The sequence below is a fragment of the Siphateles boraxobius genome, unplaced genomic scaffold (genome assembly GCF_051911475.1).
Source record: "Siphateles boraxobius isolate OS27281-9 unplaced genomic scaffold, OSU_SipBor_1 11, whole genome shotgun sequence".
Classification (NCBI taxonomy): domain Eukaryota; kingdom Metazoa; phylum Chordata; class Actinopteri; order Cypriniformes; family Leuciscidae; genus Siphateles; species Siphateles boraxobius.
The window spans coordinates 5,351,987-5,369,341 of record NW_027508711.1 but is presented as its reverse complement, the minus strand read 5'-3'; the positions used below and the strand labels follow the sequence as shown (position 1 = coordinate 5,369,341).

Below are 17,355 nucleotides of genomic sequence, written 5' to 3'. Positions count from 1 at the left end.
CGTGCATAAGACTTTTGTTCATCTTTGGAACACAAATAAAGATATTTTTAATGAAATCGGATAGATTTCTGTCTCCATTGAAAGTCTATTCACCCAAAACGTTGATGCTTTAAAACTTAGGAGGTTCATTATCACACATCAAGCAAGTACGGTTGAGCTTCTGCTTATGTTCGCTGATCAATATTTATATGTAAATAAACGCCATGAATTAAATCTGCTCATCATATAAAGACAACTTGGATTAAACGGCTCAATTCATATGGATTTTTTTTTTTTTAACTTTGTTTTGAAGTGTAAGAACTTTTGGTGAATAGACTTTCAATGGAGGGACAGAAATATCAGATTTCATTAAAAATATATTAATTTATGTTTCAAAGATGAGTCTTATTGGTTTGAAATGACATGAGAGTAAATGATGATAGAAATTTCATTTTTGGGGCTTAAAATTTAGCATGTAGCTCATCTCACATATTTAATACACAGATAATAGATGATTTAAAATGTTTGGGTGTTCTATCCCTTTGAATAAAGAGTACTTGTGAAGAATCTTGTAGCAAAATCAAACACAGAGAGCCATAGACCCACAAAACTTTGCTTGAACTCTGACCTTTGTTGACAGGATCACATGGTTGCGATGTGTTGTTTTAGCAACTGTAGTCAACGTGTAGTGTCCGTACGTCAAAGGACCGCCGTGAGGTCACTCTCTGTTGTGTGTGTTTGTGCTGGTGTGAAGTATTTTAGAGCATGTGTTATAAAGTCTGACTGCTAGGCCTTGTTCAGCCTGTACTCTTTTCATGTTAAATGTGTATGTTATTTGTCTGTGGTTGTGTGTGTGTGTTTGTGCGTGTGTGTGCGTGTGTGTGTGTGTGTGTGTGTGTGTGTGTGTGTTTGCTTGTTAGAACAAAGAAGACTTTCAGTAAAGTCAGCCTACATTATTTGCGCTTTCATTGCAATTTTTGCTTCCTCTTAGTACAAACCTCTGAATATATATATATATATATATATATATATATATATATATACCTTTCAAAAGTTTTAATGTCAGAAAGATTTTAAGTTTGATGTCAGTAATGTCAGTAAGTCTCTCATGCTCACCAAGGCTGCATTTATATAATTAAAAATACAGTAAAAACAGTAATAATGTGAAATATTATTACAATTCAAAAAACCCGTTTTCTATGTGAATATATTGTAAAATGTCATTTATTCCTGTGATCAAAGCTGAATTTTCAGCATCATTACTCCAGTCTTCAGTGTCACATGATTCTTCAGAAATCATTCTAATATGATGATTTGATGCTCAAGAAACATTTCTTATTATTATCAATGTTGAGTTTATCGATCATTAACAGTTGTGTTGCTGAATGTTTTTGTTTAAACTGTGATACATTTTTTTCAGGATTCCTTTGATGAATAGAAAGTTTAAAGAAAAAACAGCATTTATTTGAAATATGTTTTTTTGTAACAATGTAAAATATCTTTACTGTCACTTCTGATCAATTTAATGCATTCTTGCTGAGTAAAGGTATTCATTTGATTCCAAAAGAAATCTTACTGACCCCAAACCTTTAAACGGTAGTGTATATATTATAATCATTACATATTAACTCCTAATATATATCAATAAATAGTAATGCACAACCTGTACATTTTTACTTTTTGAAATTTTTTCTGAAACATTTTTAAGTGTAAAAAAAGCCACACAGGGACTTTCATGAACATTTTGAGTGTTTTGAACAAGTTTATTGATGCAGACAGTTTGAATAAACTATTTTGTGAAAGTGGACAATATTTTATTGCTTGTCTGGGTGCAGATCAGAGACTTTGCCTAATACAAGCTTAATACAAATACCACCCCCACCCCAAATATTTATGCATTGTCTCACTCAATCTGTTGGGCTTTCTTATGCACTGTTTCCCTCCAATAACACGCATTGACCTTGATACTCACTGTGACCTCTGACCTCAAGTGGGAAGTTGTTTAAAAGAATTGCGCACAAGGTCAGGGTCACATGAAAGGTCAAAGTTAAATGCTAAGAATTGGTAGAAACAATCTCAGATCTATTAACTGTACCTGGAACAGAAGAATACTCTCAAGTATGCAAGTATATAAACACAAAAGTGTCTTGCTAGGCGAGATTAATTCTATGTATTTTAAGGCAATGGCATTCTCAGGATCGCCATTACTATAGCACCTATTTGCATCTGTGGTCAGCTTTCCTTTTTTACAATAGGTGAACTATTAAATGCTTTTCAGTTTTGATTAATTATTCATTCTTATGTTGTATGCAGGGACCCCCAGGACCACACGGCAAGCCAGGTCGACCCGGTCTTCCAGGGTTGAAGGTAAATATCAACATTTATCATCAGATGATCTGCAGTCCGTCCCATGTACTGGTCTTCTCATCTTCCTCTGTTCATCCTTTTGTTATATTCATCACCGCACCGCCTGCTGGTACTTTTGGGCTGCATACAAAACCCTGCAGACAAGGTTTTGGAAACAGGCAGTCATACACATGTACACACACACACACGCATACACTATGATTTATTTGAACTCAAGAGAAGCCCAGCAGGTAGTGGAAAGTCTTTCCCACAATATAGAAAAGAGCGAGGATGAAGTGTAGTTGTAGTATTAAAGAGGAGCAATAAACCAAGACCACTATACATGCCTCCAAGTTAGTGTGCGTGTGATGTCCAGGTGTGTGATTGGTCAGCTCCCTTCATCCCTGTAAATACAACAAAGGTGGTAAACAGCCGAGCAGCTCAGCAGGGTGTTTGTACTATTGCATGTTCTCTGCTTTCTGTGTTTAATTATTTCAAGCAGCCTTTGAAGACACTCTTGGTTAAGGTGTAACGGCCTGAAGTCAAACTTCCCACATGTTCTCTCTCTCTCTCTTTATGTCTGTGACACACACATGTACATACACACACACACACCCTTAACTACTGTAATAATGTATAAAGATCAAAACAGTCCTGCCGTGTTTTGATCTGATTAGCATCTTTAGTGTTGTTTGCTAAGAGGTATGCTGTTACTTTTCTAAGCAACTGGGCCTTGTAGGTGATGAAATACCACTGACATTATCATCATACGATTTAAACTCTAGTTCTGTGAGTTATCACACTCAGTCTCTTGTTTCTCTGTCATTCTTTCTCTCAGGGGAAAAAAGGAGACCCTGGACTCTCACCTGGAAAAGCACCAAAAGGAGATAAAGTGAGAAAACACATTCACTTGTTCTGATACACATTTCTCGATGTTAGTAACAGCCAAAATATTGTTCTTGATGAGAATAAGGATCTTTGTCAACCTACCAGACACACAAGAAGAGTTAGAGCAGCATCTGACTGTTTGTGCCTCATGTTTGCATGTCTGTGTTTATAGGGAGACATTGGTCTGCTTGGTCCTCTTGGTTTAGTCGGGATGGAAGGCCGGAAGGTAAGATATTCTGAAACGTCTAGAGCTGCATGATTCTCACACAATTCTAAACAAAATAATTCCAGAGGCTCTGAGAAAATGTTAGTTACTACAGTCTATTTAAAAAAATTCGTTCTTTTTTTTTAAATGATCGAATTAATGATTCAATGACTCATAAAGACTTCACTCGTCTCATCACTGGATGAATCAGCGTTTTTGAACTAATCTCTTGAATTAATGATTCAATGACAAATATTTTTTTTTTTAATAAAAAATATAAAGTCACTATAAGCCACCTACTGGTGTAACAATTTAATTTATAAGTTGCTTTAAAAAAGGTGATTTACTCTATTTTGATCGCTACCCTAGACATCATTGTTTATAACCAAACTATAAACTTTTATTCCAGCACTTTGTGATAATTTTAATTATTGTAACTCAGAAATAACGATACTGTGTGGTTGAAAAAAACATGACAACTGCTATACAGTTGTAACGCGTGCTTGTAGACAGACAGATGAAGACAAGGATGAATAAAGTTCCAACACACGGTTGAACTTGAAACATAGACCGAACAGGGAATGAATGTGAGGGATGAACTTATAAAGCAAACACGAGGATAATTAATAGAACACAGCTGACACGGATGAACTAATAATGACTGTAACCAAGGAGATAGATGAGTGGCGGGAATCTGAACAAAGACATGTGACAAATGACAACAACCTGAAAGTCCATGAAAACAACACTAAACAGAACATAATGTGACAACAGTGCTATACATGACAACTGCTCTCTCTGGGTCAGCAGCAGCACCAATGCAGATTTGAATGCATGCTTTGATCTTACCTGTCAAAGGTTTACATCACCAAATCATTGTCATTTAGGAATAAGATCGTGTGGGTGTTTGAATCAAGATCACAATATTTTAAAGTGCCCCTATTATGCTATTTTAAGGTTCCTAATTTTGTTTTGAAGGTCACCTACAATAGGTTTATATGCAACCAAGGGCAAAAAAACACTTAAATTTCCTCTGAAAACAGTTTATTCAATGATTTAGTCTCTTCAAACTTTCCGCATGCATACTTTGCTCTGATTGGTCAGACGGCCCAGTCTATTGTGATTGGTCGAATGCTTAAAGCGTGTCACAAATAAAATGCCTATTACCATTTCTAAATTTCAGCTCAGGCTCTTCCTCAGCGCTTGATACACAGTGATACGAACAGTAACAATTTTTCCGTATCAATTCCAGCGTGAGTCCTCATCTTTTGAAGTGCAACAAAGTGGATTTACAGGGCTGAAAACAGCATGTTCTCTACATATCGACAGCACAAACCAAACTCTTCCATGCCTCAGATACATCTACAGTGTTTGATGGTCAAAGTAGACGTTGTTTACGGGCAGCCAATGAAGTCCATAGACTGGCATTATGCAAATGTGTTAAATTAAGTAACAGGAAGTGAGACTGGAATTACTGACGACTCATTTCAGCAGTTCAGAATTGATTCTTTCTTTTAGGAGACAATAACTATTTGTCATGCACTTTGATATTTAAAACTTTGCAGACCTGTTACGTTCACAAACAGCTATATTACACACTGCATGAAAAGTAATATTTGAAAAAGCATAAGAGGGGCACTTTAACGATTAATCGTGCGGCTCTAGAAGCGCTTGAATCATTCTCTCCATTATTTCAGTAATTCTGAACAATGTGCACATTCTATTTTTGCTGTTCACTTGCTGGTTGACATTAGCGCAGATGTTTGCCTTCTTGCTTACGAGACCCACTCAAACACTCTGAAATGCTCCCACTCATCCTGGCTCACTGTGTCTTCCGTTGACATGGAAACCCAGTGTAAACATCATAGGGAATCCCCAATGAGTCGTCTATCACTCCTTTATACTCAACGCACATACATGCCAAGCAGGGCTATTGAGAGTTGTACAGTCGCTCACCATCAGTAATTCTCTTTGTTACAAAGAGACCATTAGTGTGTGTGTGTGTGTGTGTGTGTGTGTGTGTGTGTGTGTGTGTGTGTGTTTGTGTGTGTGTGTGTGTGTGTGTGTGTGTTTCGCGTCTCAGCTGTGCATGATTATAGTAAGTTTAGAGACTCTGCCAGGCGTTTCACTGTAAGTAATAGCGCTTCCAGCTTCAAGTGTGTGTTTGTGTATGTGTGTGTGTTTGCATTGGAAGAATTGAACAGTGGGAACGCTGGAAAAATCCTGTAGTGGATGCCTGCTTTAAACGATGGTCGTGAGCATGCATATGTAATGTGTAGAGCAGCAACTACTATTCAAAATGATAAAAGTCAATTATAAGAGTAGTTGACACTGAGTGTCATTATCAACACTTTGTGCACTTTCTTTATTTTAGACCCAAAAAGGATTGCTGGTTTGGGTTGAATGCTGAATGCAAGTATTAAAATCCAATTAATCAGAAAATTGTAGTTAAGATAGTAATTGAACTTATCAACATTTAACATGGAAAATACGTTTTATTTGTCCACAAACTTATATTCAGCATGTGATTTACAAAATGATGTTTTTTGTGTGTGTTTTTTTTCATATTGTGGGTCTATGAAGTTAATATTGTGATATTGATACATTTCAGTGTTGTATTAAAAAAACACACACACAGAAGCAAAACCAGTTGAGAACCACTAGCTTATATAATTTTTGCAGATGATATAACCTTGTGGGTCACCGTGATTTTGCCAAGTAAGTGTTACATGTATGTCCTGTGTTTCCCCTTCCTAGTGTTTTTGGTACAGTCCTGTGTCCTAGTTTTCCCACTCCTCGTTAGTGTTCAGTTATACCACCTGTTAATTAGTCATTATGATTTCATTTGTCCCAGCTGTGTCTCGTTTCCCTTGTCTGTCCTGTGTATTTAAGCCCTGTGTTTCAGTCTTGTCCTTGTCTGTCGTCTTCGCTAATTCCTGTTTGTTCTGTTCCTGTCCACGCTGTATCCTGTCTGTTAAATCTAGGTTGTTTAAATAAAAGACTGCTGCAATTACGATCCAGCTTCCTTGGCTACTTCAACCAGCCTGTGACAGAAAGACATGTTCCTGGATCTACATATTTTGACAACATATCAACATATTTTGTTGATCCTGGAATAACATTCCTGTCCCAAAATTCAGTCCTTACCCTGTCCCTACCTCTAAACCTAACCCTACCCATAACTTTTCCCTAAAATCAGAGGGAAATGATAGGTGAATAACACTGATGTTGAAGCACCTAACCCTGTTTCTAAGCCTAAACTTGACATAAACTGTAAACTTGTCCCTCAAATCTGATTGGTTGATCTGAAAGTTGTTCCAGGATCAACAAAGATGTTGATCCAGGAACACGTGGTACTTGGTGAAATCACGTTCAACATATTGGTCTTTCTTATATTAAATAGGCTTTAATTTCAGTTCTAAGATGTGGAATAACATGTTTTTTCATGCTTTATTTGATTTTTTATTATGTTATTATCCAATCTGTTGATTTATCATAGAAATAATTAACAGATTGATCGATTTTTGAAATGAGTTGTTAGTGGCATGTCTGTACATGTGTTGTAAGTGTGTGTGCATGTGTGTTTGTGAATACCTGGCAGGCGGTGCGGTCCATGTGCTTTGTGTTACGCGTCTGTGGCTAGAAATGGAAACATCAGAATGTAGAGCAGAACCTCTGGAAAAACGAATGGCAGCATGTCGTAAACGAGTGAATGAAGGGATGAATGCAGGGATGACGGAACCGAATAATAAACCAAAGCAGCCCGTGATTCTACAGACGGGCCACACAGATTAAACAGCTGATCAATAGAACAGATCACCCTTTAAAACAGATTCTACTGTACACGGTAATAGATGTTCTAGAGCTGGATATTTAACTTCTTAGTTACAAGAGAACTAGTTTACTATTGTTATGTCAGATTAATGTTATTTCTTTATTAGATTAAAAAAATTCGGACAAAAGATTATTTTTAGAATTATAGCAAAATACCAAATTTGAGAGAGTACTGTGCATATAACTGTTTAAATACTTGTGAACGTACAACAAAGATCAATGTTACATGTGTGTGTCGGTTCGCTGGAATGTTGAGATGGATGTTGGAATTAGAGCTGGATGTTGGAATTAGAGCTGGGTTTCCCTCAAACAAACGTAATGGAAGAAACAGACGTCTCTCAATCGCAGAGTGTGACAGGGTGGATTTCATTGGTTTGGCAGAGAAGAAAGTGTGTGTGTTTCGTTAGTTTTATGTTCTTATTTACATTTCACTATCTGTCTATCTATCTATCTATCTATCTATCTATCTATCTATCTATCTATCTATCTATCTATCTATCTATCTATCTATCTATCTATCTATCTATCTATCTATCTATCTATCTATCTATCTATCTGTCTGTCTGTCTGTCTGTCTGTCTGTCTGTCTGTCTGTCTGTCTGTCTGTCTGTCTGTCTGTCTGTCTGTCTGTCTGTCTGTCTAACAGCTACATGTTCTGTTCATGTTTCCACTGTTGTAAGAAACATCAGAAGTGGTATTCACATGCAACATGAAACATTTTCCCTTAGTTTATCCATTTTTTCTTGCCTGTCTACTGGCGTACTCGTGAGGTCTCACACTTTACTATATTCCTCCCTCAAAACCTCGCTCTCTCACTCTGGTCTACCTTTGATGCGTATTTTCCGCTCTATGTCGACATCTTGCTGTAGTCAGCACAATTGTGCCTGTAAGACTCGTGGGAGCTTGACTCCAAAAGGAAAACTTTAATATACACATACACACACACGTTTACTCACTGTAACACACATATTTCGCAAATGCACATGTGTAGAAGCGTACTTTGTTCAACATACAGGAGTGTGTGGAAAATATTGCACTGCTTTTGCTGATTGACTACAGATGGATCGGGTCAATAATGATGGATCTGTAAAATGCACACTCGCTGCGAGAGACGCGTGTTTGTGTGGGTGTCTTTCCATATCCTTTTTTCGAAAGTGGTTTGTATCCTTTCTTTTGACTTAGGAGTTTGTGTGTGTGTTTCTGTGTCTGTCTGTGTGTGTGTGTACTAAATCACCATGTGTCCTCTTTGTGAACAGGGACAAAAAGGCCATCCGGGACCACCAGGCCTTCCCGGGGAACCAGTGAGTAATACAGACATATAAACACTGTTACACAAACAAACAAGCATATAAACAAACATTCAAAGTGTTGGGAGATTCTTGTCTGACTCAAAAACCTACGTCACTTGTCATAACTAATTCACAGTGGGTTTTACCTCATAAAACACACACAGAGACTGTCACATGACAAGAAAAAGTCTTTTCAAAGCCCTCTGTGTTATTTAAGGTGAACCATCCTTACAAGTCAAAAGTTTAAAGAGGGGAAAGACAAACACATATCCAGTGGAAAGTTTTATTGCGCAGTAGTTCTTTCGCAACTCAGGAGACTTAAAGGTGAAGTGTGTCACTTCTGTTGCTAGCGTCAAGGTAATTGCAAAGATAATGGTTTCAAACTGATTTATGGGACACTCTCCCGTTTTGTCATTGGTCAAACAAACAGATAGTTCCACCCAAACTCATGCCATTGGTTGAGCAAATGTAGTCCTTGTTGGCAAATGTCATAAGTACACACTTGTCCACTAGAGTAGCCGTCTATTCTGACAAAATGTTGTTGTTGTTGTTGTTGTTGTTGTTGTTGTTGTTGTTGTTGTTGTTGTTGTTGTTGTTGTTGTTGTTGTTGTTGTTTTTTATAGAAGAAACCTATAAATTGCAATTGTTTCATTAAATTATAGATTTTCTGCCAGTGCCTGATTCACTTGTTCACTCGTAGTTGCACATTAAACGGAGATCGGAGAAAGTATTTTAACATTGAAAGGTTTCAGTTACAGTATGATTGAAGTATCAAAGTTGTCTATAAAATTCTCTACCCAAACACACGTATTCAAATGTTTGAAATGTATCAAAAGTATTCTTCCACTAACACACACACACACACACACACACACACACACACACACACACACACACACACACACACACACACACACACACACACACACACACACACACACACACACACACACACACACACACACAGAGAGAGAGAGAGAGAGATTTCCAGAAATGTCATTCAGACATTATCACCCCTTATATTCCCCATCACATCACACTATTGAATATTTCTTGAATTGATAAGAAAGCCTTGATATTATGTAGACATAAACCACACACTTGTGTATAAATGCATGAATGTCACTGCATTAGATGTAAATGTCAAACGTCTGACTTCACTTTTCTTCATTGTTTTTGCTCAATGTCTTTGAATCAGCTGGAATAGATGTACTTCATTACATTAACTATATCCATGTTCAGTGACAAACAGTCACACAATACTGTCTTGAATTGCAAAACTGCATCTGATTTAGCATGTCAAAACCATCTATCTATCTATCTATCTATCTATCTATCTATCTATCTATCTATCTATCTATCTATCTATCTATCTATCTTTCTATCTGTCTATCTGTCTATCTATCTATCTATCTATCTATCTATCTATCTATCTATCTATCTATCTATCTATCTATCTATCTATCTATCTATCTATCTATCTATCTATCTATCTATCTATCTATCTGTCTATCTGTCTGTCTGTCTGTCTGTCTGTCTGTCTGTCTGTCTGTCTGTCTGTCTGTTATTATATTTACATATGTACATTAAATGCTTGATTGTGCTCTCTTTTTTTTTTGCAATGAAAGCCATATTGTTTGGTTTTTGTTCCAAATCAAATGCATTGACTTTTATGCATTTTATGTGTTCAATTTCAAATACTTTTTTGGGTCTTTAAGGTATATGTATATACATCTATGTAAATTAGGGTGGCCAGCATTTCTCTTTGTCTTTCTTTACAGGGGGAACAAGGACCTGGTGGAGAAGCTGGAGCCAAAGGCTATCCTGGCAGGCAGGTGCAGTAGATCTTCCTCTGATGTGGAGTGTGGCGTGTATATGTGTGTGTATGAGTTTGTTTGTTTGAGTGTGTTTTGCTTTGTTTTTCATTGACTGTTCGTGCAGTTATATAACTGCAGGGCACAGAGATTGAAAATAAGTGTTCAATTATGAGAAAGGATTTAGTCGCTTGCTCGCTCTGGCCACTGTTCATGTTTTGAAACACTTGTGTTGTTTTCACTGATGGAGTTTTGGATTTAATCAGAATAAAACTAAATGAAATATCCATCCAGAGCCACATGCCTTTGGTTTTTAACAAATCGAGCTCATATAAGTTGCTTGTGTTGAACTATATGAAATGGCTATTTGGCTATTACACTTACAAGTGATACGAGGTCCCTCTGCTTTATGCTAATTATCCATTACCTAATGTCTATTGCTATTTTCTGCATGTCATCCTAATTATTAAAATGTTACAGTAGTTTTGTGGCTCTGTTTTCTTTATGAAAGCCTATGATAAGGCCATTATAAGTTCATCAGGGTTTTTGTTCTTGTGGGCACACAAGATTGGATACTTATCAAAAGAAACAAGCTATTAATTTCAGTTCCAGTTTGCCTGTTAAATGATGTGTGTTGATTTAAATCCTAAGCCTGTTACTGAAGTCTCTGTTTGTCTTCTCTTCTCTTCCAGGGTTTACCTGGTCCAATAGGGCCTGTTGGGCCGAAAGGTGCTCGGGTGTGTACACGTCCTCTTCCCATTCGATGTATGATTGGAACTTACAACGCTGTCATTGTGACATTTGAGCTGTCTGAGCGGCCTATGGTTACTGTTGCTAGGTTATTTACAATGACTGATCTTTTACAAAGAGCTGAAAATGAAGTTCGGACTTTTTCCTCAGACATTCATTGTCGACTTATTTGAGTTTTAAAGTCAAGTGACTTGACCTCGACTCCATAAGAGGGAATTTCACTACTACAGCTTGTCTTTTCTTCCGTCTCCCCCTCATTTTTTGGTTTTCCCTTTTTCTGTTTTTTGAGTCAACAGAGACTCAACCATGACAAATTTGCTGCTGACAGCTGCCCGAGCCATAAGTGTGCATTTATGTGTGTTTTTAGCCTCCTACGGTCACATTAACATGTTCACATGTACAGCCACCTTCATTTATTTGACTGTCATCTGTTTGATGCATTCAGAAACAATTTATATTTTACTCTCACTGTGCCACTTTATATAGTGTGCTCGCACATACACGCGCTCTAGCTGTTGTGTTTGTAGTTGAGCTGTATTAAAGGCTCTTTATCAGGCTAGACTCCGCCCACATTGGCTGGAATTTCCTGTTTAAAATCAGACTGAGGCCCTGCTGTCTTTAGGCACCACACACACACACACACACACACACACACACACACACACACACACACACACACACACACACACACACACACACACACACACACACGTGTGTCATCCAATGCACATTTTATCAAAGCACCTTGCATGGAGCTCTGAGCGTAAGTGAATCTGAATGCATATGTTTTCATTTGTGTGTTTTGTTTGTGCATGTTGCCATCGATTGTTCCCTGAAGTGAGCGTATGTGCCCTTGGACTACATTGTGGAGGCCAGCACCATGCAGTCCATGGGCATATACACTTACTTCATGGCCTGCATCAACACGAAGACATCCATTCGTCCATCCGAGCACCTCTCCATTCATCTGTACATCCTTGTGATCAAATCATTCAGTGGACATCCGTTGGATTGCCAATGATTATATAGACTGAACTGTCTTATATATATATTAAAATGTCTTAAAGTCTTATTCAATCTGAGGGTTTTTTACTACTCAGAAGAGTTTCTATTTAAGTATTACATTTGTCTCAGATATCTCTCCTAAAGCTGTTGCAGTATAAATGGTACATTTTGTGATTGTGAGAGAATAGGTCTATGCAATTAATATGGATAGCCTATTAAGGAATAGCCTAACTCGCTAGCAACTAATATTAAGATGAATCGCTTGTTGTATCCCACATTTGTAAGTTGCTTTGGATAAAAAACACCCGAACACTATTTTTGAGGAAATATTTAAATGATTTGTGATCTTTCTTTTCTATTTTCTCTGCTCCATGCATCAGTATTGAGCTTCTCTCTGTTTCTCTCTTTCTTTATAGGGTTTCATTGGAATCCCGGGACTTTTTGGTTTACCTGGAGCTGATGGTGAAAGAGTGAGTCTGTTCATGTTATGACTCCGTCTATAACCTCCTTCACTGAGTCATTTTTTAGCAGTCGTGTGTTCGTAACAGTCAATTCCCGAATGCCTGGCTGTTGTGTAATGCCGCTAAAGTATTTCCAATTAATCCATTAAAACACCTACAGAAACAAACACTTCATTAATGCTGTCACATCATTGACATGATAAACCATATGGCATGATTTTCCATTTATAGTCCTCTAAACCACAAACACTAACTCCTTATCTGTCACCCCCCTTCTTGAGCATAGACATGAAAATTCACTATCCAAATGTAAATGGTCGTAATTAGTGGTTTGGAATATAGACCTAAGATTGGTCTCTATTTAAAGTGAAAGCACTTCAAAAAATGGAAAAAGTTATAGAAGTTTATTGCTATAAAATTAAAGCCATATGTCTAATCAAGTTGTGTTCCAAATTTGAAGTTGATATCACAAAAATTTATGTTCCTATGAGATTTTGTGTAGGTGCTGCACCAATAATGGCCACCGAGTGACAGCCACATTCTATTGAATTTTCTCCTGTAACAAATTAATACATTTCTGTCACAATATCACTAGTATCAAAAAAAGAGTATAGGACCTTGAGTCTCAGAGCTTTTCTAATGATATGCGTTTTGTCAAGATTAGCAGGCTCCTCCCCCTAAAAGAATTTAAAGTACCGTTTAAAGTAACACAAAGTAGTTTTTCAACCTTCATAATATATTTCGAAGACCCTTGTGATGGTACATCGACTTACAATAGGTTAAATGACACGTCTGCCATAGCCTGACGGGGTCTGTAACGCTTTTACTGGCACTATGTAACTTTGGGTTTCGGGTAGTAACCGGAGCATAAAAAGAACTACAAAATTCGACTGCTTTACGGCATACATAGTTTTTCTTTGTTTGTGATGTCTTTCATAAAATCATGCATCATACTCTACCTTGTCTGTGGCCATTGTTGATTCCAAAGCCGGTGCTGGATAAACAGCGAGCGTGCGCGTGCGACAGTAGGCTGCGGTAGGCTAAATTATTTACGACAGAGGTAATGGACAATTCCGCTTCCAACCTGTAGGGCGACCGCAGAGGAAAAGTTCCTTGGTGTTGCTTTAACATGGTAATTGAGTGTCTGATGTCAAAACGGGTTTCACAGGATGAATTTTGAGTTTTTGAGCTTTTAAATACATAATTTATGATGATTACTAAAACATTTGATAGGGGGGAAAAAAAGCAATAAAAAGAGCGCCAACCGTTCCGCTAATGGGGCGGTGACAGTTAAGACGTTAATTTAAACCTTGTGTAAAGATTATGCAATTATGTCATTTGTAATATGATTTCCTTGCATTACATGAATGTATGTTTAGTAGCACAGTGACTATACTGCTATTTTGCATACTGGTATATGGGTATATATTAACTGTGGCTAATTATTTTACTCTCTTACAAGCACAAGGTATTTCCTGAAGGAAATACAAATCTAGTTATCTATAGATGTTATAGTTCTAAGTGTAATTCTAATTGCTGTTACAGTTAATAATATGGAAAAAGATTTGTGGTAGATTTTTAAAGCAAGTGCTGCCCACTACTGGTAGATGTATGACAGTAGATCCTACCATTGAAGTGTGTGTGTGTGAGTGTGAGTGTGAGTGTGTGCGTGTGTGTGTGAGGGAAACTGGAAACTACTTCCAGCTGGTTCTGCTGAGGGTGTTTGGATGAGTCATGATAATGGAGTGTGTGTGTACACACACAATTCCATGGTAGTGGGGTCTTTGAGTGGTTCTTTCTAATGGCATGAGAATTTTAATCACAGCTGACCATATTATTCAGTGTCTCTCTGTCTCTCTGTCTGTTTCAGGGTAGTCCTGGTCCACCAGGGAAGAGGGGCAAGATGGGTAGGCCGGTAAAGTTTTGTCTCAACATACTTTATAGATACAGATGTGAGTTTGTTGTAAGTGTGTGTGAGAAATGCAAGATATTTGTCAAAGATGTAATCATTTTATTGTCTTGCATGGCCCTACAGTGTAACACATGCATTTAAGAATACAGTCTATGTCGTTTCTCAATATGAGGTCATTAAAGCTGCATGCATAGTATAGTTTTAGTAAATATTAGTTATTTATATATAATTGTGTGTGTGTGTGTGTGTGTGTGTGTGTGTGTGTGTGTGTGTGTGTGTGTGTGTGTGTGAGAGAGAGAGAGAGAGAGAGAGAGAGAGAGAGATGTACTTTTCATTGGATCATGAAATCATCATTGTCCCTTGGCTTTTGGGACATAATAGATACACATACACACTTACTTAGATGCAGAATCAGCCGTGCAGAATTTGTTTAAATCTGCACGACCTCTGACCTCATAAATTTCCTGTTGCATCAGCAGGGCTCAGTGAGTTATCTGAGTGATGTCATCATTAGCAGTGCTAACTACCACGGGTTATGGTCTTACTAAGGGTTATGGCGCTTTTCCACTGCATGGTACGGCTCAGTACGGTTCGGCTCGGCGCGGCACGGTTCGGCTCGCTTCGCTTTTCCACTGCGTGGTACGACTCGGCGCGGTGAGGCACGGCTCAGTTCGCTTTAGCTCCGTTGCTTTTCCACTGCAGTTAGTACAGCTTCAAAGTGGGTGGGATTATGACTGTAATCGTTATAGTTTATCCGCTCCTCGGCAACCATCAAGAGGAACGTCTGCGCTTCTCGTCCACTGACCACGATTCAGCCATTTCTTTTTTGGAACTTTTTTTTCTTCAAACAAGTCAAGCAAGTAGTTTTAAAACAGGTGCTACAGCAGTGGCTGTTACTGGCTATTTAAATCACGCGGGTTTGATGTCTCGCAAATACAATAACGCTGGTAGTGACGATTCTGTCTGTCTGACCAATCAGTGATCTACAGTGCTTCCACGTCACATTTTAGTATCGGTACGGTACGCTTGGAACCTCAACAGAGGTGGTACCATTTAAAGCGAGCCGTACCGTACCATGCAGTGGAAAAGCGCCACAGGTGAGCCGTACCGAGCCGAGCCGTACCGTACCATGCAGTGGAAAACCACCAAAGCGTGCCGTACCGAACCGAACCGTACCGTACCATGCAGTGGAAAAGCGCCATTAGTGATTTGAGCAATCCCCCTAATCCACTCTTTGGTGGGAACATGCTGGACAGCAAAATGCTAATAACATTCAGAAAACTTAATCCATCCATCCATCCATCCATCCATCCAGAACAACACAAACAAAAGCCAGAACCATCCAGAACACCCTAGAAACCACTCAGAATTTAGTGTCATGGGAGCAATTTATGATTATTTACAAAAATCTAATTGTGTCTAGATAATCTGTGAAGTCATAAGTGACTTTGACAGCGATGTGTTGTAATGTTGATCTTATTATCTCTCTCTCAGGGCTTTCCAGGTGATTTTGGAGAAAGAGGGCCACCAGGACTGGATGGGGAACCAGTGAGTGGAACCTTTTGTTTTTCTTATGTATTTGTTTATTTTTTTCTCATAAAGCAGATAAAACACTCACAACAGAGATGAGAAATGCACATGTCTACATGGTGTCTGCAGCACAAACAGCCTCCAAAACAAGCTGTGTGTGTGTCTATGTGGTTCAAAATGTCCCCACAAAGATGGCAATATCTGAAATCCTTGTCCAACAGCTTATAAATCATATGAATGATTGTTACGGAATGAATGTTTTCTATGATGGTTAGGGTTAGGGGATAGAGTATACAGTTTTTACTGTATAAAAAAAATTACGACTATGGAAAGCCCCCATAAAAAATGTGTGTGTGTGTTTTCAGGGTGAATGTCCTCAGAATGTGTGTTTGTGTGTGTGAGATAACTGTGTTAAGGGTGTAAACCTCAGCCTTTACTTTCGGTATCTTGGCTGAGCACAGTTTTCCACTCACTACTTATGTACACACACACACACACACACACACACGCACGCACTCACACACACACACACTGTATTTTCTGTACTGTTCTGTATTTCTTTCTGGTATGGAAGCCAAATTTAATTTGTTGAAGGCAAACAAGGCTGTGAATGGTAGATGCTGAATAAAAAGTTAAACCAGCTTAAACTGGTTTGTTGGTCATAAGTAGTCTCTCAGCCTGGTCATACTGGCCTGGTTTGTTGCTGTAAGATGGGTTTGGGCACTTGTGAATTAGTCAGCCTTGGAGACTAGCTGAAACCAGCTAAGACCAGCAAACCATTTTAGGCTTGTTTGCTTGTTTATTCATTTATTTATTTCAGTAGGGAATGTGTGAATCCTTCTATCAACTGGATTCATTTATTTGTTTGTTTGTTTGTTTATTTACTTATTTATTTTAGTCGGGAAGGTACTTTTTGTCCACTGGAAATTTTTTGGGATATATGGGATCTGTCCTTATTATGGTCAATATCATAATATGTTTGATCATATTTTTTGGGGGGGCTGATCAGTACAAATAATAATTTCCAAAAATGTCTCTGATTGGATGGAGAAGGTGACATCATAACAGGAACTGTTGAAGTCAAAGCCCGCCTCCTTTTCACCTGTAAATGTGGGGAGTGTTAAAACAGGAACTTGAAAGCCCTCTCATTTCCTGTTCTCCCTTTCCTGCAAAGAGAAGTGAAGTGCTCCTTTCATCCTTTCATCACACCAGGGGAACGAGAGGAAATGGCTCCAGCACGCTGCTGCCGGGCCAACAACAAACCATCTCTGTTTCTACAAAAACACTCACACACGCTCTCTCTACAGCACACACTCGTTTCTTCAGCCATATTAATATCTCT

At 38.2% G+C, this 17,355-nt stretch overlaps 1 protein-coding gene across 1 annotated transcript in view; it reads left to right on the top strand.

Moving 5' to 3' along the window:
- The window catches only part of col27a1a (collagen, type XXVII, alpha 1a), a 72,913-nt gene that overhangs the window by 14,395 nt on the left and 41,163 nt on the right, over positions 1-17,355 (top strand). The window contains exons 5-13 of the mRNA XM_077194330.1: positions 2,293-2,346; positions 3,164-3,217; positions 3,386-3,439; positions 8,509-8,553; positions 10,323-10,376; positions 11,048-11,092; positions 12,527-12,580; positions 14,442-14,486; positions 15,978-16,031. Of these exons, the coding sequence (XP_077050445.1) occupies positions 2,293-2,346; positions 3,164-3,217; positions 3,386-3,439; positions 8,509-8,553; positions 10,323-10,376; positions 11,048-11,092; positions 12,527-12,580; positions 14,442-14,486; positions 15,978-16,031 (459 nt within the window). The remainder of the gene's footprint in view (positions 1-2,292; positions 2,347-3,163; positions 3,218-3,385; positions 3,440-8,508; positions 8,554-10,322; positions 10,377-11,047; positions 11,093-12,526; positions 12,581-14,441; positions 14,487-15,977; positions 16,032-17,355) is intronic.